Genomic DNA, 22,517 nt, shown 5'->3' with positions numbered 1-22,517 from the left:
ATAACATGGCACACGGTGCCCCCAGCCTCTGCCACGCCAGGCTCCTTATGCTGTGTAGCTGGTTACTCTGGTCCATAGAATAACATGGCACACGGTGCCCCCAGCCTCTGCCACGCCAGGCTCCGTGTGCTGTGTAGCTGGTTACTCTGGTCCATAGAATAACATGGCACACGGTGCCCCCAGCCTCTGCCACGCCAGGCTCCGTGTGCTGTGTAGCTGGGTTTTCTGGTGCATAGAATAACATGGCACACGGTGCCCCCAGCCTCTGCCACGCCAGGCTCCGTGTGCTGTGTAGCTGGGTTATCTGGTGCATAGAATAACATGGCACACGGTGCCCCCAGCCTCTGCCACGCCAGGCTCCGTGTGCTGTGTAGCTGGTTACTCTGGTGCATAGAATAACATGGCACACGGTGCCCCCAGCCTCTGCCACGCCAGGCTCCGTGTGCTGTGTAGCTGGTTACTCTGGTGCATAGAATAACATGGCACACGGTGCCCCCAGCCTCTGCCACGTCAGGCTCCGTGTGCTGTGTAGCTGGGTAATCTGGTGCATAGAATAACATGGCACACGGTGCCCCCAGCCTCTGCCACGCCAGGCTCCGTGTGCTGTGTAGATGGGTAATCTGGGACTCTTGGGACATTAGGTTGGCATGTCATCTGTGGAAGCATGATGTATGTGGAGATGGTCACTATCTCCATGCTGACCATGACGATGTTCTTATGCTGACACAACTGCCGACCTAACATTCTACACCCTGTGTTGCTCATGTTTCTACTTCATCCAACCTTAAATAAAGTATTTTTAAAAGAAGAGTTTCCCGAGCCCTGAGTAGCTGTGTCCTCTGCTCACAGGGTGTGGACGGTACCCGCAGCTACAGAGTGCTAGCTCGCCTCGCCATGCTGGAGAGCAACTACAAGCTGGCCGAGATGATTTACCTGGAACAGGTGAGCTGACAATCTGACTATACACAACTTGCCCAGGGGGGAGATAAAGCACTGCTCAGTCACATGACTGGTGCCCCATAGCGCTACACTTCTAGATGTAATACACCACACCCTGTATAGACACTGTGTGCCAGTCACTATGTACCCCATGTGAGGCGTGAGGCACTGCTCAGTCACATTACTGGTGCCCCATAGCGCTACACTCCTAGATGTAATACACCACACCCGGTATAGACACTGTGTGCCAGTCACTATGTACCCCATGTGAGGCGTGAGGCACTGCTCAGTCACATTACTGGTGCCCCATAGCGCTACACTTCTAGATGTAATACACCACACCCGGTATAGACACTGTGTGCCAGTCACTATGTACCCCAGGTGAGGCGTGAGGCACTGCTCAGTCACATTACTGGTGCCCCATAGCGCTACACTTCTAGATGTAATACACCACACCCGGTATAGACACTGTGTGCCAGTCACTATGTACCCCATGTGAGGCGTGAGGCACTGCTCAGTCACATGACTGGTGCCCCATAGCATTACACTTCTAGATGTTATACACCACACCCTGTATAGACACTGTGTGCCAGTCACTATGTACCCCATGTGAGGCGTGAGGCACTGCTCAGTCACATTACTGGTGCCCCATAGCGCTACACTTCTAGATGTAATACACCACACCCGGTATAGACACTGTGTGCCAGTCACTATGTACCCCATGTGAGGCGTGAGGCACTGCTCAGTCACATTACTGGTGCCCCATAGCGCTACACTTCTAGATGTAATACACCACACCCGGTATAGACACTGTGTGCCAGTCACTATGTACCCCATGTGAGGCGTGAGGCACTGCTCAGTCACATTACTGGTGCCCCATAGCGCTACACTTCTAGATGTAATACACCACACCCGGTATAGACACTGTGTGCCAGTCACTATGTACCCCATGTGAGGCGTGAGGCACTGCTCAGTCACATTACTGGTGCCCCATAGCGCTACACTTCTAGATGTAATACACCACACCCGGTATAGACACTGTGTGCCAGTCACTATGTACCCCATGTGAGGCGTGAGGCACTGCTCAGTCACATTACTGGTGCCCCATAGCGCTACACTTCTAGATGTAATACATCACACCCGGTATAGACACTGTGTGCCAGTCACTATGTACCCCATGTGAGGCGTGAGGCACTGCTCGGTCACATGACTGGTGCCCCAAAGCGCTACACTTCTAGATGTAATACACCACACCCTGTATAGACACTGCGTGCCAGTCACTATGTACCCCATGTGAGGCGTGAGGCACTGCTCGGTCACATGACTGGTGCCTCATAGCGCTACACTTCTAGATGTAATACGCCACACAGACACTGTGTGCCAGTCACTATGTACCCCATGTGAGGCGTGAGGCACTGCTCGGTCACATGACTGGTGCCCCATAGCATTACATTTCTAGATGTTATACACCACACCCTGTATAGACACTGCGTGCCAGTCACTGTGTACCCCATGTGAGGCGTGAGGCACTGCTAGGTCACATGACTGGTGCCCCATAGCATTACACTTCTAGATGTTATACACCACACCCTGTATAGACACTGTGTGCCAGTCACTATGTACCCCATGTGAGGCGTGAAGCACTTCTCGTCACATTACTGGTGCCCCATAGCGCTACACTTCTAGATGTTATACACCACACCCTGTATAGACACTGCGTGCCAGTCACTGTGTACCCCATGTGAGGTGTGAGGCACTGCTCGGTCACATGACTGGTGCCCCATAGCGCTACACTCCTAGATGTAATACACCACACCCTGTATAGACACTGTGTGCCAGTCACTATGTACCCCATGTGAGGCGTGAGGCACTGCTCAGTCACATTACTGGTGCCCCATAGCGCTACACTTCTAGATGTAATACACCACACCCGGTATAGACACTGTGTGCCAGTCACTATGTACCCCATGTGAGGCATGAGGCACTGCTAGGTCACATGACTGGTGTCCCATAGCGCTACACTCCTAGATGTAATACACCACACCCTGTATAGACACTGTGTGCCAGTCACTATGTACCCCATGTGAGGCGTGAGGCACTGCTCAGTCACATTACTGGTGCCCCATAGCGCTACACTTCTAGATGTAATACACCACACCCGGTATAGACACTGTGTGCCAGTCACTATGTACCCCATGTGAGGCGTGAGGCACTGCTCAGTCACATTACTGGTGCCCCATAGCGCTACACTTCTAGATGTAATACACCACACCCGGTATAGACACTGTGTGCCAGTCACTATGTACCCCATGTGAGGCGTGAGGCACTGCTCAGTCACAATACTGGTGCCCCATAGCGCTACACTTCTAGATGTAATACACCACACCCGGTATAGACACTGTGTGCCAGTCACTATGTACCCCATGTGAGGCACTGCTAGGTCACATGACTGGTGTCCCATAGCGCTACACTCCTAGATGTAATACACCACACCCTGTATAGACACTGTGTGCCAGTCACTATGTACCCCATGTGAGGCGTGAGGCACTGCTCAGTCACATTACTGGTGCCCCATAGCGCTACACTTCTAGATGTAATACACCACACCCGGTATAGACACTGTGTGCCAGTCACTATGTACCCCATGTGAGGCGTGAGGCACTGCTCAGTCACATTACTGGTGCCCCATAGCGCTACACTTCTAGATGTAATACACCACACCCGGTATAGACACTGTGTGCCAGTCACTATGTACCCCATGTGAGGCGTGAGGCACTGCTCAGTCACATTACTGGTGCCCCATAGCGCTACACTTCTAGATGTAATACGCCACACCCTGTATAGACACTGTGTGCCAGTCACTATATACCCCATGTGAGGCGTGAGGCACTGCTCAGTCACATTACTGGTGCCCCATAGCGCTACACTTCTAGATGTAATACACCACACCCGGTATAGACACTGTGTGCCAGTCACTATGTACCCCATGTGAGGCGTGAGGCACTGCTCAGTCACATTACTGGTGCCCCATAGCGCTACACTTCTAGATGTAATACACCACACCCGGTATAGACACTGTGTGCCAGTCACTATGTACCCCATGTGAGGCGTGAGGCACTGCTCAGTCACATTACTGGTGCCCCATAGCGCTACACTTCTAGATGTAATACACCACACCCGGTATAGACACTGTGTGCCAGTCACTATGTACCCCATGTGAGGCGTGAGGCACTGCTCAGTCACATTACTGGTGCCCCATAGCGCTACACTTCTAGATGTAATACACCACACCCGGTATAGACACTGTGTGCCAGTCACTATGTACCCCATGTGAGGCGTGAGGCACTGCTCAGTCACATTACTGGTGCCCCATAGCGCTACACTCCTAGATGTAATACACCACACCCTGTACAGACACTGCGTGCAGTCACTATGTACCCCATGTGAGGCACTGCTAGGTCACATTACTGGTGCCCCATAGCGCTACACTTCTAGGTGGAATACGCCACACACTGCGCAGTAATTACACCCCGTACAGACACTGTGTGCCGGTTAGATTACCCAGGCTGGATATAATATAACGCATTAGTATTAAGGAGTAATATACAGCATGCCGCGTGTGCGCTCTCTGCGCCCGGGTGAGTATAACGCTGCCACGCTGGACTCATTGTGTGCTTGCATTTAGAACGCGGTGATGGAGGCCATACTGATGTACCAGGAGTTACACATGTGGGATGAGTGCATTGCTGTAGCAGAAGCCAAGGTACACTTACTGTCTGTCATATTGCTGTGTGTGAGGTGCGGCTGCCGTGTCACTTACCACGCTCTTATTCCCGTCAGGGTCACCCAGAGCTGGAAAACCTGAAGCGCAGCTACATGCAGTACTTAGCAGACAGCCAGCAGGAGGAGAAGGCGGGCGAGGTGCGAGAACGCAAGGGCGACTTGGTGTCCGCAGTGAATATGTATCTCCGTGCCGGGCTCCCAGCTAAAGCTGCCAGACTGTGTATGAACCAGGAGCAGCTGCTGTCTGACTCCGACCTCACTGGAAGGGTCACTGTCGCCCTAATAAAGGCCGAATTCTACGAACGGGTGAGTTATACAATCCTATTACAGGTTGAGTATCCCATATCCATATATTCCGAAATACGGAATATTCCGAAATACGGACTTTTTTGAGTGAGAGTGAGATAGTGAAACCTTTGTTTTTTGATGTCTCAATGTACACAAACTTTGTTTAATACACAAAGTTCTTAAAAATATTGTATTAAATGACCTCCAGGCTGTGTGTATAAGGAGTACAAGAAACATAAATGAATTGTGTGAATGTAGACACACTTTGTTTAATGCACAAAGTTATAAAAAATATTGGCTAAAATGACCTTCAGGCTGTGTGTATAAGGTGTATATGTAACATAAATGCATTCTGTGCTTAGATTTAGGTCCCATCACCATGATATCTCATTATGGTATGCAATTATTCCAAAATACGGAAAAATCCGATATCCAAAATACCTCTGGTCCCAAGCATTTTGGATAAGGGATACTCAACCTGTATAATGTCGTGGACCACCTCATCTACAGACACATATATAACTCACCCCATGCTGTCTGTGAGCCTCCCGGGAATGTGTAACTTGTCAGAGGCGCTGACATACCTCCTGGTCTCCCATGTGATATAGCAGCTGTATGGAGGGTTGGGGTCTCTCCCTGTGTGTCTGGTCTCCCATGTGATATAGCAGCTGTATGGAGGGTTGGGGTCTCTCCCTGTGTGTCTGGTCTCCCATGTGATATAGCAGCTGTATGGAGGGTTGGGGTCTCTCCCTGTGTGTCTGGTCTCCCATGTGATATAGCAGCTGTATGGAGGGTTGGGGTCTCTCCCTGTGTGTCTGGTCTCCCATGTGATATAGCAGCTGTATGGAGGGTTGGGGTCTCTCCGTGTGTCTGGTCTCCCATGTGATATAGCAGCTGTATGGAGGGTTGGGGTCTCTCCCTGTGTGTCTGGTCTCCCATGTGATATAGCAGCTGTATGGAGGGTTGGGGTCTCTCCCTGTGTGTCTGGTCTCCCATGTGATATAGCAGCTGTATGGAGGGTTGGGGTCTCTCCCTGTGTGTCTGGTCTCCCATGTGATATAGCAGCTGTATGGAGGGTTGGGGTCTCTCCCTGTGTGTCTGGTCTCCCATGTGATATAGCAGCTGTATGGAGGGTTGGGGTCTCTCCCTGTGTGTCTGGTCTCCCATGTGATATAGCAGCTGTATGGAGGGTTGGGGTCTCTCCCTGTGTGTCTGGTCTCCCATGTGATATAGCAGCTGTATGGAGGGTTGGGGTCTCTCCCTGTGTGTCTGGTCTCCCATGTGATATAGCAGCTGTATGGAGGGTTGGGGTCTCTCCCTGTGTGTCTGGTCTCCCATGTGATATAGCAGCTGTATGGAGGGTTGGGGTCTCTCCCTGTGTGTCTGGTCTCCCATGTGATATAGCAGCTGTATGGAGGGTTAGGGTCTCTCCGTGTGTCTGGTCTCCCATGTGATACAGCAGCTGTATGGAGGGTTGTAGTCTCTCCCTGTGTGTCTGGTCTCCCATGTGATACAGCAGCTGTATGGAGGGTTGGGGTCTCTCCCTGTGTGTCTGGTCTCCCATGTGATATAGGGGCTGTATGGAGGGTTGGGGTCTCTCCCTGTGTGTCTGGTCTCCCATGTGATATAGCAGCTGTATGGAGGGTTGGGGTCTCTCCCTGTGTGTCTGGTCTCCCATGTGATATAGCAGCTGTATGGAGGGTTGGGGTCTCTCCCTGTGTGTCTGGTCTCCCATGTGATATAGCAGCTGTATGGAGGGTTGGGGTCTCTCCCTGTGTGTCTGGTCTCCCATGTGATATAGCAGCTGTATGGAGGGTTGGGGTCTCTCCCTGTGTGTCTGGTCTCCCATGTGATATAGCAGCTGTATGGAGGGTTGGGGTCTCTCCCTGTGTGTCTGGTCTCCCATGTGATATAGCAGCTGTATGGAGGGTTGGGGTCTCTCCCTGTGTGTCTGGTCTCCCATGTGATATAGCAGCTGTATGGAGGGTTGGGGTCTCTCCCTGTGTATCTGGTCTCCCATGTGATATAGCAGCTGTATGGAGGGTTGGGGTCTCTCCCTGTGTGTCTGGTCTCCCATGTGATATAGCAGCTGTATGGAGGGTTGGGGTCTCTCCCTGTGTGTCTGGTCTCCCATGTGATATAGCAGCTGTATGGAGGGTTGGGGTCTCTCCCTGTGTGTCTGGTCTCCCATGTGATATAGCAGCTGTATGGAGGGTTGGGGTCTCTCCCTGTGTGTCTGGTCTCCCATGTGATATAGCAGCTGTATGGAGGGTTGGGGTCTCTCCCTGTGTGTCTGGTCTCCCATGTGATATAGCAGCTGTATGGAGGGTTGGGGTCTCTCCCTGTGTGTCTGGTCTCCCATGTGATACAGCAGCTGTATGGAGGGTTGGGGTCTCTCCCTGTGTGTCTGGTCTCCCATGTGATACAGCAGCTGTATGGAGGGTTGGGGTCTCTCCCTGTGTGTCTGGTCTCCCATGTGATATAGCAGCTGTATGGAGGGTTGGGGTCTCTCCCTGTGTGTCTGGTCTCCCATGTGATATAGCAGCTGTATGGAGGGTTGGGGTCTCTCCCTGTGTGTCTGGTCTCCCATGTGATATAGCAGCTGTATGGAGGGTTGGGGTCTCTCCCTGTGTGTCTGGTCTCCCATGTGATATAGCAGCTGTATGGAGGGTTGGGGTCTCTCCCTGTGTGTCTGGTCTCCCATGTGATATAGCAGCTGTATGGAGGGTTGGGGTCTCTCCCTGTGTGTCTGGTCTCCCATGTGTTATAGCAGCTGTATGGAGGGTTGGGGTCTCTCCGTGTGTCTGGTCTCCCATGTGATATAGCAGCTGTATGGAGGGTTGGGGTCTCTCCCTGTGTGTCTGGTCTCCCATGTGATATAGCAGCTGTATGGAGGGTTGGGGTCTCTCCCTGTGTGTCTGGTCTCCCATGTGATATAGCAGCTGTATGGAGGGTTGGGGTCTCTCCCTGTGTGTCTGGTCTCCCATGTGATATAGCAGCTGTATGGAGGGTTGGGGTCTCTCCCTGTGTGTCTGGTCTCCCATGTGATATAGCAGCTGTATGGAGGGTTGGGGTCTCTCCCTGTGTGTCTGGTCTCCCATGTGATATAGCAGCTGTATGGAGGGTTGGGGTCTCTCCCTGTGTGTCTGGTCTCCCATGTGATATAGCAGCTGTATGGAGGGTTGGGGTCTCTCCCTGTGTGTCTGGTCTCCCATGTGATATAGCAGCTGTATGGAGGGTTGGGGTCTCTCCCTGTGTGTCTGGTCTCCCATGTGATATAGCAGCTGTATGGAGGGTTGGGGTCTCTCCCTGTGTGTCTGGTCTCCCATGTGATATAGCAGCTGTATGGAGGGTTGGGGTCTCTCCCTGTGTGTCTGGTCTCCCATGTGATACAGCAGCTGTATGGAGGGTTGGGGTCTCTCCCTGTGTGTCTGGTCTCCCATGTGATATAGCAGCTATATGGAGGGTTTTGGTCTCTCCCTGTGTGTCTGGTCTCCCATGTGATATAGCAGCTGTATGGAGGGTTGGGGTCTCTCCCTGTGTGTCTGGTCTCCCATGTGATATAGCAGCTGTATGGAGGGTTGGGGTCTCTCCCTGTGTGTCTGGTCTCCCATGTGATATAGCAGCTGTATGGAGGGTTGGGGTCTCTCCCTGTGTGTCTGGTCTCCCATGTGATATAGCAGCTGTATGGAGGGTTGGGGTCTCTCCCTGTGTGTCTGGTCTCCCATGTGATATAGCAGCTGTATGGAGGGTTGGGGTCTCTCCCTGTGTGTCTGGTCTCCCATGTGATATAGCAGCTGTATGGAGGGTTGGGGTCTCTCCGTGTGTCTGGTCTCCCATGTCATATAGCAGCTGTATGGAGGGTTGGGGTCTCTCCCTGTGTGTCTGGTCTCCCATGTGATATAGCAGCTGTATGGAGGGTTGGGGTCTCTCCCTGTGTGTCTGGTCTCCCATGTGATATAGCAGCTGTATGGAGGGTTGGGGTCTCTCCCTGTGTGTCTGGTCTCCCATGTGATATAGCAGCTGTATGGAGGGTTGGGGTCTCTCCCTGTGTGTCTGGTCTCCCATGTGATATAGCAGCTGTATGGAGGGTTGGGGTCTCTCCCTGTGTGTCTGGTCTCCCATGTGATATAGCAGCTGTATGGAGGGTTGGGGTCTCTCCCTGTGTGTCTGGTCTCCCATGTGATACAGCAGCTGTAAGGAGGGTTGGGGTCTCTCCCTGTGTGTCTGGTCTCCCATGTGATATAGCAGCTGTATGGAGGGTTGGGGTCTCTCCCTGTGTGTCTGGTCTCCCATGTGATACAGCAGCTGTATGGAGGGTTGGGGTCTCTCCCTGTGTGTCTGGTCTCCCATGTGATATAGCAGCTGTATGGAGGGTTGGGGTCTCTCCCTGTGTGTCTGGTCTCCCATGTGATATAGCAGCTGTATGGAGGGTTGGGGTCTCTCCCTGTGTGTCTGGTCTCCCATGTGATACAGCAGCTGTATGGAGGGTTGGGGTCTCTCCCTGTGTGTCTGGTCTCCCATGTGATATAGCAGCTGTATGGAGGGTTGGGGTCTCTCCCTGTGTGTCTGGTCTCCCATGTGATACAGCAGCTGTATGGAGGGTTGGGGTCTCTCCCTGTGTGTCTGGTCTCCCATGTGATATAGCAGCTGTATGGAGGGTTGGGGTCTCTCCCTGTGTGTAAGGGGTGTTGGATACATCCTATTAGTGGAAGCACTGTGTAAGGGGTGTTGGATACATCCTATTAGTGGAAGCACTGTGTAAGGGGTGTTGGATACATCCTGTTAGTGGAAGCACTGTGTAAGGGGTGTTGGATACATCCTGTTAGTGGAAGCACTGTGTAAGGGGTGTTGGATACATCCTGTAAGTGGAAGCACTGTGTAAAGGGTGTTGGATACATCCTGTAAGTGGAAGCACTGTGTAAAGGGTGTTGGATACATCCTGTTAGTGGAAGCACTGTGTAAGGGGTGTTGGATACATCCTATTAGTGGAAGCACTGTTTAAGGGGTGTTGGATACATCCTATTAGTGGAAGCACTGTGTAAGGGGTGTTGGATACATCCTGTTAGTGGAAGCACTGTGTAAGGGGTGTTGGATACATCCTGTAAGCTGAAGCACTGTGTAAGGGGTGTTGGATACATCCTGTAAGTGGAAGCACTGTGTAAAGGGTGTTGGATACATCCTGTAAGTGGAAGCACTGTGTAAAGGGTGTTGGATACATCCTGTTAGTGAAAGCACTGTGTAAGGGGTGTTGGATACATCTTGTTAGCGGAAGCACTGTGTAAGGGGTGTTGGATACACCCTGTTAGCGGAAGCACTGTGTAAGGGGTGTTGGATACATCCTGTTAGCGGAAGCACTGTGTAAGGGGTGTTGGATACATCCTGTTAGCGGAAGCACTGTGTAAGGGGTGTTGGATACACCCTGTTAGCGGAAGCACTGTGTAAGGGGTGTTGGATACATCCTGTTAATGGAAGCACTGTGTAAGGGGTGTTGGATACATCCTGTTAGGGGAAGCACTGTGTAAGTGGTGTTAGATACATCCTGTTAGTGGAAGCACTGTGTAAGTGGTGTTGGATACATCCTGTTAGTGGAAGCACTGTGTAAGTGGTGTTGGATACATCCTGTTAGCGGAAGCACTGTGTAAGGGGTGTTGGATACATCCTGTTAGTGGAAGCACTGTGTAAGTGGTGTGGGATACATCCTGTTAGCGGAAGCACTGTGTAAAGGGTGTTGGATACATCCTGTTAGCGGAAGCACTGTGTCAGTGGTGTTGGATACATCCTGCTAGCGGAAGCACTGTGTAAGGGGTGTTGGATACATCCTGTTAGCAGAAGCACTGTGTAAGGGGTGTTGGATACATCCTGTAAGTGAAAGCACTGTGTAAAGGGTGTTGGATACATCCTGTTAGTGGAAGCACTGTGTAAGGGGTGTTGGATACATCCTATTAGTGGAAGCACTGTGTAAGGGGTGTTGGATACATCCTGTAAGCAGAAGCACTGTGTAAGGGGTGTTGGATACATCCTGTAAGTGGAAGCACTGTGTAAAGGGTGTTGGATACATCCTGTTATTGGAAGCACTGTGTAAGGGGTGTTGGATACATCCTATTAGTGGAAGAACTGTGTAAGGGGTGTTGGATACATCCTGTAAGTGGAAGCACTGTGTAAGGGGTGTTGGATACATCCTGTAAGCAGAAGCACTGTGTAAGGGGTGTTGGATACATCCTGTTAGTGGAAGCACTGTGTAAGTGGTGTTGGATACAACCTGCTAGTGGAAGCACTGTGTAAGTGGTGTTGGATACATCCTGTTAGCGGAAGCACTGTGTAAGGGGTGTTGGATACATCCTGTTAGCGGACGCACTGTGTAAGTGGTGTTGGATACATCCTGCTAGCGGAAGCACTGTGTAAGGGGTGTTGGATATATCCGGTTAGTGGAAGCACTGTGTAAGTGGTATTGGATACATCCTGTTAGTGGAAGCACTGTGTAAGGGGTGTTGGATACATCCTGCTAGCGGAAGCACTGTGTAAGTGGTGTTGGATACATCCTGTTAGCGGAAGCACTGTGTAAGGGGTGTTGGATACATCCTGTTAGTGGAAGCACTGTGTAAGGGGTGTTGGATACATCCTGCTAGCGGAAGCACTGTGTAAGGGGTGTTGGATACATCCTGCTAGCGGAAGCACTGTGTAAGGGGTGTTGGATACATCCTGTTAGCGGAAGCACTGTGTAAGGGGTGTTGGATACATCCGGTTAATGGAAGCACTGTGTAAGGGGTGTTGGATACATCCTGTCAGTGGAAGCACTGTGTAAGGGGTGTTGGATACATCCTGTTAGCGGAAGCACTGTGTAAGGGGTGTTGGATACATCCTGTTAGTGGAAGCACTGTGTAAGGGGTGTTGGATACATCTTGTTAGCGGAAGCACTGTGTAAGGGGTGTTGGATACACCCTGTTAGCGGAAGCACTGTGTAAGGGGTGTTGGATACATCCTGTTAATGGAAGCACTGTGTAAGGGGTGTTGGATACATCCTGTTAGGGGAAGCACTGTGTAAGTGGTGTTAGATACATCCTGTTAGTGGAAGCACTGTGTAAGTGGTGTTGGATACATCCTGTTAGTGGAAGCACTGTGTAAGTGGTGTTGGATACATCCTGTTAGCGGAAGCACTGTGTAAGGGGTGTTGGATACATCCTGTTAGTGGAAGCACTGTGTAAGTGGTGTGGGATACATCCTGTTAGCGGAAGCACTGTGTAAAGGGTGTTGGATACATCCTGTTAGCGGAAGCACTGTGTCAGTGGTGTTGGATACATCCTGCTAGCGGAAGCACTGTGTAAGGGGTGTTGGATACATCCTGTTAGCGGAAGCACTGTAAGTGGAGTTGGATTTATCCTGTTAGCGGAAGCACTGTGTAAGGTGTGTTGGATACATCCTGTTAGTGGAAGCACTGTGTAAGGGGTGTTGGATACATCCTATTAGTGGAAGCACTGTGTAAGGGGTGTTGGATACATCCTCTAAGTGGAAGCACTGTGTAAGGGGTGTTGGATACATCCTATTAGTGGAAGCACTGTGTAAGGGGTGTTGGATACATCCTGCTAGCGGAAGCACTGTGTAAGGGGTGTTGGATACATCCTGTTAGTGGAAGCACTGTGTAAGGGGTGTTGGATACATCCTGTTAATGGAAGCACTGTATAAGGGGTATTGGATACATCCTGTCATTGGAAGCACTGTGTAAGGGGTTGGATACATCCTGTTAGCGGTAGCACTGTGTAAGGGGTGTTGGATACATCCTGTTAGTGGAAGCACTGTGTAAGGGGTGTTGGATACATCCTGTTAGCGGAAGCACTGTGTAAGGGGTGTTGGATACATCCTGTTAACGGAAGCACTGTGTAAGGGGTGTTGGATACATCCTGTTAGTGGAAGCACTGTGTCAGTGGTGTTGGATACATCCTGTTAGTGGAAGTACTGTGTAAGTGGTGTTGGATACATCCTGTTAGTGGAAGCACTGTGTAAGTGGTGTTGGATACATCCTGTTAGCGGAAGCATTGTGTAAGGGGTGTTGGATACATCCTGTTAGCGGAAGCACTGTGTAAGGGGTGTTGGATACATCCTGTTAGTGGAAGCACTGTGTAGCTCACAACTGAGTATTTCGGGCAGAGGAATTCCGTGTTGCTGGCTGAAGTAAGAGCGCTGGCAGTCTCCATGTATTTCTGTGTTTCTCTTACGTCCTAGAGGATGCTGGGGACTCCGTAAGGACCATAGGGATAGACGGGCTCCGCAGGAGACATGGGCACTAAGAAAGAACTTTAGGTATGGGTGTGCACTGGCTCCTCCCTCTATGCCCCTCCTCCAGACATTACTGTGCCCAGAGGAGACTGGGTGCATTACAGGAGCTCTCCTGAGTTTTCCTGAAAAGAAAGTATTTGTTAGGTTTTTTATTTTCAGGGAGCACTGCTGGCAACAGACTCCCTGCAGCGAGGGACTGAGGGGAGAGAAGCAAACCTACTAACTGCGGCTAGGTTGCGCTTCTTAGGCTACTGGGCACCATTAGCTCCAGAGGGAACGGAACGCAGGTCTTACCCTGCAGTTCGTCCCAGATCCGCGCCGCCGTCCTCCTTGCAGAGCCGGAAGATAGAAGCCGGGTGAGTATGTGAAGAAAGAAGACTTCAAAGGCGGCAGAAGACTTCAGATCTTCACTGAGGTACCGCACAGCGGTAGCGCTGTGCGCCATTGCTCCCACACAGCACGCACAAACGGCAGTCACTGTAAGGGTGCAGGGCGCAGGGGGGCCGCCCTGGGCAGCAATATGGACCTCCAAAGGTGGCAATAACCTTATATACAGGCTGGGCACTGTATATAAGAGAGATCCCCCGCCATGTTTTAAATATTTAAGCGGGACCGAAGCCCGCCGCTGAGGGGGCGGAGCTTGTTCCTCAGCACTCACCAGCGCCATTTTCTCCACAGCACACCGCTGAGAGTAAGCTCCCCGGACTCTCCCCTGCTTAACCACGGTGAAAGAGGGTTTTAAAGAAGGGGGGGGGGGCACATAATTTGGCGCAAAATAGATATTACAGCGCTATCTGGGTAAACATATAGTGTGTTTTTTCCTTGGTCATTAGCGCTGGGTGTGTGCTGGCATACTCTCTCTCTATCTCTCCAAAGGGCCTTGTGGGGGAACTGTCTTCAGATAAGAGGATTCCCTGAGTGTGTGGTGTGTCGGTATGCATGTGTCGGCATGTCTGAGGTAGAAGGCTCTCCTAGGGAGGAGGTGGAGCAAATGATTGTGGTGTCTCCATCGGCAACACCGACACCTGACTGGGTGGATATGTGGAATGTTTTAAGTGCTAATGTGAATTTATTGCACAAAAGGTTGGACAAAGCTGAGTCCAGGGAACATGCAGGGAGTCAGGCCCTGCCTGCCCCTATGTCGCAGGGACCTTCGGGGTCTCAAAAGCGCCCACTATCCCAAATAGTAGACACACATACCGACACGGATTCTGACTCCAGTGTCGACTACGATGATGCAAAGTTACAGCCAAAATTGGCTAAAAGTATTCAATATATGATTATTGCCATAAAAGATGTTTTGCATATCACAGTGGAACCCCCTGTCCCTGACACGAGGGTACACATGTATAAGGAAAAGAAACCTGAGGTAACATTTCCCCCGTCTCACGAGCTGAACGAGTAATTTGAAAAGGCTTGGGAATCTCCAGACAAGAAACTGCAGATTCCCAAAAGGATTCTTATGGCGCATCCTTTCCCAGCTAAGGACAGGATACGGTGGGAATCCTCTCCACGGGTGGACAAAGCGTTGACACGCTTATCCAAAAAGGTAGCACTGCCATCCCAAGATACGGCTTCCCTCAGGGATCCTGCTGATCGCAGGCAGGAGACTACCTTGAAGTCCATTTACACACATTCTAGTACCTTACTCAGACCGGCGATAGCGTCGGCTTGGGTTTGTAGCGCTGTAGCAGCGTGGACAGATACCTTATCGACAGAATTTGATACCCTGGATAAGGATACCATTTTATTGACTCTAGGACATATTAAAGATGCTGTCTTATATATGAGAGATGCTCAAAGAGACATTGGCCTACTGGGTTCTAGAGTCAACGCTATGTCGATTTCTGCTAGACGAGTCCTATGGACCCGGCAATGGACAGGTGATGCCGACTCAGAGAGGCACATGGAGGTTTTACCTTACAGGGGTGAGGAATTGTTTGGGGAAGGTCTCTCGGACCTGGTCTCCACAGCTACGGCAGGTAAATCAAATTTTTTGCCTTATATTCCCTCACAGCATAAGAAAGCGCCACATTATCAAATGCAGTCCTTTCGGTCACAGAGAATCAAGAGAGTACGAGGAGCGTCATTTCTTGCCAGAGGTAAGGGCAGAGGGAAAAAGCTGCCAACCACAGCTAGTTCCCAGGAACAGAAGTCCTCCCCGGCCTCTACTAAATCCACCGCATGATGCTGGGGCTCCGCTAAGGGAGTCCGCCCCAGTGGGGGCATGTCTTCGACTTTTCAGCCGCATCTGGGTTCACTCACAGGTGGATCCCTGGGCAATAGAAATTGTTTCCCAGGGTTACAAGCTGGAATTCAAAGAGGTGCCTCCTCGCCGGTTTTTCAAATCGGCCCTACCGGCTTCTCCCCCAGAAAGGGAGATAGTGTTAAATGCAATTCACAAATTGTATCTTCAACAGGTGGTGGTCAAAGTTCCCCTACTTCAACAAGGGATGGGGTATTACTCAACCCTGTTGTAGTCCCGAAACCGGACGGTTCGGTCAGACCCATTTTAAATTTAAAATCCTTGAACCTATACTTGAAAAGGTTCAAGTTCAAGATGGAATCGCTCAGAGCGGTCATCGCCAGCCTAGAAGGGGGGGATTTTATGGTATCCCTGGACATAAAGGATGCATACCTTCATGTTGCCATATATCCACCTCATCAGGCGTACCTGAGATTTGCGGTACAGGATTGTCATGACCAATTTCAGACGTTGCTGTTTGGGCTTTCCACGGCCCCGAGGATTTTCACCAAGGTAATGGCGGAAATGATGGTGCTCCTGCGCAAGCACGGTGTCACAATTATCCCGTACTTGGACGATCTCCTCTTAAAAGCGAGATCACGAGAGCAGTTGCTGAACAGCGTGTCACTGTCACTGAAGGTGTTACAGCAACACGGCTGGATTCTCAATATCCCGAAGTCGCAGTTGGTTCCGACGACTCGTCTGACCTTCTTAGGCATGATTCTGGATACGGACCAGAAAAGGGTTTATCTTCCGATAGAAAAGGCCCAAGAACTCATGACTCTGGTCAGGAACCTATTGAAGCCAAAACAGGTGTCAGTGCATCACTGCACTCGGGTCCTAGGAAAGATGGTGGCATCTTACGAGGCCATTCCCTTCGGCAGGTTCCATGCGAGGACTTTCCAATGGGACCTACTGGACAAGTGGTCCGGGTCACATCTACAGATTCATCAGTTGATCACCCTGTCCCCTAGGGCCAGGGTATCTCTCCTGTGGTGGCTGCAGAGTGCTCACCTTCTAGAGGGTCGCAGGTTCGGCATTCAGGACTGGATTCTGGTAACCACGGACGCGAGCCTACGAGGTTGGGGAGCAGTCACACAGGGAAGAAACTTCCAAGGTCTTTGGTCAAGTCAAAAGACTTGTCTTCACATCAACGTCCTGGAGCTGAGGGCCATATACAACGCCCTTCGTCAAGCGGAGACCTTGCTTAGCGACCTACCGGTTCTGATCCAGTCAGACAACATCACCGCAGTGGCTCATGTAAACCGCCAAGGCGGCACAAGGAGCAGAGTGGCAATGGCGGAAGCCACCAGGATTCTTTGCTGGGCAGAAAATCATGTAAGCGCACTGTCAGCAGTGTTCATTCCGGGAGTGGACAACTGGGAAGCAGACTTCCTCAGCAGACACGACCTGCATCCAGGAGAGTGGGGACTTCATCAGGAAGTCTTCGCACAGATTGCAAGTCGGTGGGGACTGCCCCAGATAGACATGATGGCGTCCCGCCTCAACAAAAAGCTACAGAGATATTGCGCCAGGTTAAGAGACCCTCAGGCAGTGGCTGTGGACGCCTTAGTGACACCGTGGGTATTCCAGTCGGTCTATGTGTTTCCTCCTCTTCCTCTCATCCCCAAGGTGTTGAGAATAATAAGAAAAAGAGGAGTGCAGACAATTCTCATTGTTCCAGATTGGCCGCGAAGGGCCTGGTATCCGGATCTGCAGGAAATGCTCACAGAAGATCCGTGGCCTCTTCCTCTAAGACAGGACCTGTTGCAACAGGGGCCCTGTCTGTTCCAAGACTTGCCGCGGCTGCGTTTGACGGCATGGCGGTTGAACGCCGGATCCTAGTGGAAAAGGGCATTCCGGAAGAGGTCATTCCTACTCTGATAAAGGCTAGGAAGAACGTGACCGCTAAACATTATCACCGTATATGGCGAAAGTATGTTTCTTGGTGTGAGGCCAGGAATGCTCCTATGGAAGAATTCCATCTGGGCCGTTTCCTTCACTTCCTACAAACTGGAGTGAATTTGGGCCTAAAATTAGGCTCCATTAAGGTTCAGATTTCGGCCCTATCCATTTTCTTTCAAAAAGAATTGGCTTCTCTCCCTGAAGTACAGACTTTTGTGAAAGGAGTGCTGCATATTCAGCCTCCTTTTGTACCTCCGGTGGCGCCTTGGGACCTTAACGTGGTGTTGAGTTTCCTTAAGTCGCACTGGTTTGAACCACTTAAAACGGTGGAGTTAAAATATCTCACTTGGAAGGTGGTCATGTTGTTAGCCTTGGCTTCGGCTAGGCGAGTGTCGGAATTGGCGGCTTTGTCTCATAAAAGCCCCTATCTGGTTTTCCATATGGATAGAGCGGAATTGCGGACCCGTCCTCAATTCTTGCCTAAGATGGTGTCATCTTTTCATATAATTGACCTATTGTGGTGCCTGTGGCTACGCGAGACTTGGAGGATTCCGAGTCCCTTGATGTGGTCAGGTCTTTGAAAATTTACGTGGCCAGAACGGCTAGGGTCAGAAAAACAGAAGCACTGTTTGTCCTGTATGCTGCCAACAAGGTTGGCGCTCCTGCTTCAAAACAGACTATTGCTCGCTGGATCTGTAACACGATTCAGCAGGCTTATTCTACGGCTGGATTGCCGTTACCCAAATCGGTTAAGGCCCATTCCACTAGGAAGGTGGGCTCTTCTTGGGCGGCTGCCCGAGAGGTCTCGGCATTGCAACTGTGTCGAGCTGCTACTTGGTCGGGTTCAAACATCTTTGCAAAGTTCTATAAGTTTGATGCCCTGGCTGAGGAGGACCTCCTGTTTGCTCAATCGGTGCTGCAGAGTCATCCGGACTCTCCCGCCCGTTTGGGAGCTTTGGTATAATCCCCATGGTCCTTACGGAGTCCCCAGCATCCTCTAGGACGTAAGAGAAAATAAGATTTTAAACCTACCGGTAAATCTTTTTCTCGTAGTCCGTAGAGGATGCTGGGCGCCCGTCCCAAGTGCGGACTACTTCTGCAAGACTTGTATATAGTTTTGCTTACATAAGGGTTATGTTATAGTTTTCATCGGTCTCGGACTGATGCTGTGTTGTTTCATACTGTAAACTGGTTAGTATATCACAGGTTATACGGTGTGAATGGTGTGGGCTGGTATGAATCTTGCCCTTGGATTAACCAAATTCTTTCCTCGTATTGTCCGTCTCCTCTGGGCACAGTTTCTCTAACTGAGGTCTTGAGGGGGGCATAGAGGGAGGAGCCAGTGCACACCCATACCTAAAGTTCTTTCTTAGTGCCCATGTCTCCTGCGGAGCCCGTCTATCCCCATGGTCCTTACGGAGTCCCCAGCATCCTCTACGGACTACGAGAAAAAGATTTACCGGTAGGTTTAAAATCTTATTTTCCATGTCTCTGTTCTGTCTGACCTCTCTTACCATGAACTATACTAGCGACTCCTGGTGAGATACTGATATATGAATGTTGTTATTTTCAGGCTGGAGATCTGCTGGAAAAGGAGAAGAATATGCGTCGGGCACTAGAATGCTACTGCAGAGGCAATGCCTACAGGAAAGGTAATGTCACGGCCGCAGCGCTCTTACTACTGCGCGTATCCCCGGGGGGGGGGGCATGTGTGACACATGGAGGGAACAGCAGTGTAAGGCCAGTGTCTGTGAGACCGTAGGGAGACACAAGACCGAGACCTCTGTAAATGCAGAAGGTGAGAGCGTCACCCATCATAGTAAGAGAGAGAGCGCTATGAGACAGTATAATATTAATAGTATTATTTAGATGGCGCTCTGTCTCCGATAGGACGCAAGGCATTTACACTGCAGGAAGAGAGTACAGCATGTATCACCAATATAACAAGGTACAGAATGAATGAGCACAATACAGGAGGATTTACCGTACAAAAAGTACAGGGACCATGTAATTACTAAAGCGGTATGGCAGCCATGTTGGGCACGCTACAGGGAGTTACACTGGGCAGGATTGGCAATGCCTGGCACTGATGACAACTAATGGGAAATGGAGAAATACTAGGCGAGGCCATTACAAGTTCCTCAGAGCCATTCGTAGTTCCGCAACTTGATGACCCCCTGCAGCCGTAATTTTCTTGATCAGAATGCACCGAAGACGCCATCACAACCTGCCCCCATTTTCGACCCAACGCTCCGTTGTAGACCCCTGCCCATCCCAAGAAGGCGGCATTCACAACCAATGCGATGAGATCTCATTGGCTGCTAGCGCAGTACGGTACCTGCGTGAGTGCACTGCCACCCCAGCCGGGGTTATTACGGTTTTATCAATTAGCGATGCGACCTGAATAACCCCCTGTATATTTGATTAATTTTGTGGTTGCGCCAAGGGAACGTTTGACATTTTCCATTGGGGGAGGCTTGGTAGGAGAGCTATAGATTAAGGCGTATTTTCCTGGAGTGGAGCCGCTCTCCTGCTCCCTGTTTATTCTGCATTTCTGTGTTACGAGATCTTTCTGCCTGGATTCGATGCAGTCAGTATTCCGGCTGTTGGGATCACGGCGTTCAGGAGACAGACGCCGGAATACCAGCAGACAGTGAAGTACTGGTGCACAGAATACCGACACATTCCGGGTATTCCCACTTGGTTTGTGGGTATCGAACCTCTGGCGAGCACGATGCATAATGAGCGCAGCGAGGCCGCAGCTGACTGTATAGTGACAGCTGACATCCTGTCTGCCGGGTTATCCTGTGTATCCTGTATGGATGTTATAGCTACCAAGTGTGTCTTACCCTTATACATTCTGCTGTATCTTATAGCTCAACAAGTGCGTCTTACCCTTATACATTCTGCTGTATCTTATAGCTCAACAAGTGTGTCTTACCCTTATACATTCTGCTGTATCTTATAGCTCAACAAGCGCGTTTCACCCTTATACATTCTGCTGTATCTTATAGCTCAACAAGTGTGTCTTACCCTTATACATTCTGCTGTATCTTATAGCTCAACAAGCGCGGTTCACCCTTATACATTCTGCTGTATCTTATAGCTCAACAAGCGCGTTTCACCCTTATACATTCTGCTGTATCTTATAGCTCAACAAGCGCGTTTCACCCTTATACATTCTGCTGTATCTTATAGCTCAACAAGTTTGTCTTATCCTTATACATTCTGCTGTATCTTATAGCTCAACAAGCGCGGTTCACCCTAATATATTCTGCTGTATCTTATAGCTCGACAAGCGCGTTTCACCGTTATACATTCTGCTGTATCTTATAGCTCGACAAGTGTGTCTTACCCTTATACATTCTGCTGTATATTATAGCTCGACAAGCGCATTTCACCCTTATACATTCTGCTGTATCTTATAGCTCAACAAGCGCGTTTCACCCTTATACATTCTGTATCTTATAGCTCAACAAGCGCATTTCACCCTTATACATTCTGCTGTATCTTATAGCTCAACAAGTGTGTCTTACCCTTATAAATTCTGCTGTATCTTATAGCTCAACAAGCGCGTTTCACCCTTATACATTCTGCTGTATCTTATAGCTCAACAAGCGCATTTCACCCTTATACATTCTGCTGTATCTTATAGCTCAACACATGCGTTTCACCCTTATACATTCTGCTGTATCTTATAGCTCAACAAGTGTGTCTTACCCTTATACATTCTGCTGTATCTTATAGCTCAACAAGCACGTTTCACCCTTATACATTCTGCTGTATCTTATAGCTCAACAAGCGCATTTCACCCTTATACATTCTGCTGTATCTTATAGCTCAACACGTGCGTTTCACCCTTATACATTCTGCTGTATCTTATAGCTCAACAAGTGTGTCTTACCCTTATACATTCTGCTGTATCTTATAGATCAACAAGCGCGTTGCACCCTTATGCAATCTGTAGTACTTATCCTCAGGAAAATAATCTCATATTATCCTATAAAGTGTAAGCCTGTGAACAGCTCCTTGTCTCTGGGTCGGTCTGTTACCGGGTCTCTGTTACTATGTAGCGCAGTGGCATATTCTAGCGTTAAGTATATAACTGGCAGTAATGATTGCTGTGTACCAGCACAGATGCTTCCGTTCTGAAATTATCATTACTTCTCCCATTCATCAGCGCACACAGGTGGGGTAATATCTGCACACTTGCTATGAAGCCGGTTGCTATAGAGCAGTGGTCGCCAACCCTCGGCTCTCGAGCCGCATGTGGCTCTTTCATCCTCTGCACGCGGCTCGGTCCGCTCCCGGCCACCGCTGCCCGACACAGCCTGGAACACAGACTTCTTCTAAGAGGTCTCCGGCGGCGGTGACTATCTTCAATTCGGCGCCGGCCCATCAGCCAATCAGAGCTCGCGGACCGGCATCTAAGGCTCCTGATTGGCTGCTGGACCACTAGCTCTGATCGGCTCATGGGCCGGCGCCGAATTGAAGATCGACCGTCACACCGCCGCCAGAGACTGAGGGGCGGGCAGGAGAGGCGCACGCTGCGCTCTCCTCCCCTCATACACACAGCAGCGCAGTGAGCAGCCAGGGGAGGGGGGGGGGGCACTGTGGGGCATGTGTTTCCGGCACTGGAGTCATATCTGGCACTGTGGGGGCATGTGTATCTGGCACTGTGGGACATATGTGTATCTGGCACTGTGGGGCATATGTGTATTTGGCACTGTGGGGCATATGTGTATTTGGCACTGTGGGGCATATGTGTATTTGGCACTGTGGGGACATATGTGTATCTGGCACTGTGGGGCATATGTGTATCTGGCACTGTGGGGCATATATGTATTTGGCACTGTGGGGACATGTTTCTGGCAGTGTGGAGGCACCCATTTTTTGGCGTTTTTATATGTGTGTGGCACTGTACTGGGGCATATATGTACCTGGCACTTTGGGGACATATATGTATCTGGCACTGTGGGGACATATGTGTATCTGTCACTGTGGGGACATATGTGTATCTGGCACTGGAGGCATAAGTGTATCTGGCACTGTGGGGACATATGTGTATCTGGCACTGTGGGGA

General features: G+C 50.4%; 1 protein-coding gene across 7 annotated transcripts in view; it reads left to right on the top strand.

Moving 5' to 3' along the window:
• IFT172 (intraflagellar transport 172) overlaps positions 1 to 22,517 on the top strand; it is a 553,694-nt gene that overhangs the window by 323,226 nt on the left and 207,951 nt on the right. For all 7 annotated transcript variants that reach the window (XM_063914906.1, XM_063914909.1, XM_063914907.1 and 4 more), the window contains exons 20-23: positions 850 to 942; positions 4,625 to 4,702; positions 4,780 to 5,028; positions 19,008 to 19,086. In XM_063914906.1, coding sequence (XP_063770976.1) covers positions 850 to 942; positions 4,625 to 4,702; positions 4,780 to 5,028; positions 19,008 to 19,086 — 499 coding nt within the window. The remainder of the gene's footprint in view (positions 1 to 849; positions 943 to 4,624; positions 4,703 to 4,779; positions 5,029 to 19,007; positions 19,087 to 22,517) is intronic.

The sequence above is a fragment of the Pseudophryne corroboree genome, chromosome 4 (genome assembly GCF_028390025.1).
Source record: "Pseudophryne corroboree isolate aPseCor3 chromosome 4, aPseCor3.hap2, whole genome shotgun sequence".
In the NCBI taxonomy this organism is placed as follows: domain Eukaryota; kingdom Metazoa; phylum Chordata; class Amphibia; order Anura; family Myobatrachidae; genus Pseudophryne; species Pseudophryne corroboree.
Note: the sequence above shows the minus strand (reverse complement) of the source record. Positions and strands in the feature narration are given on the sequence as shown.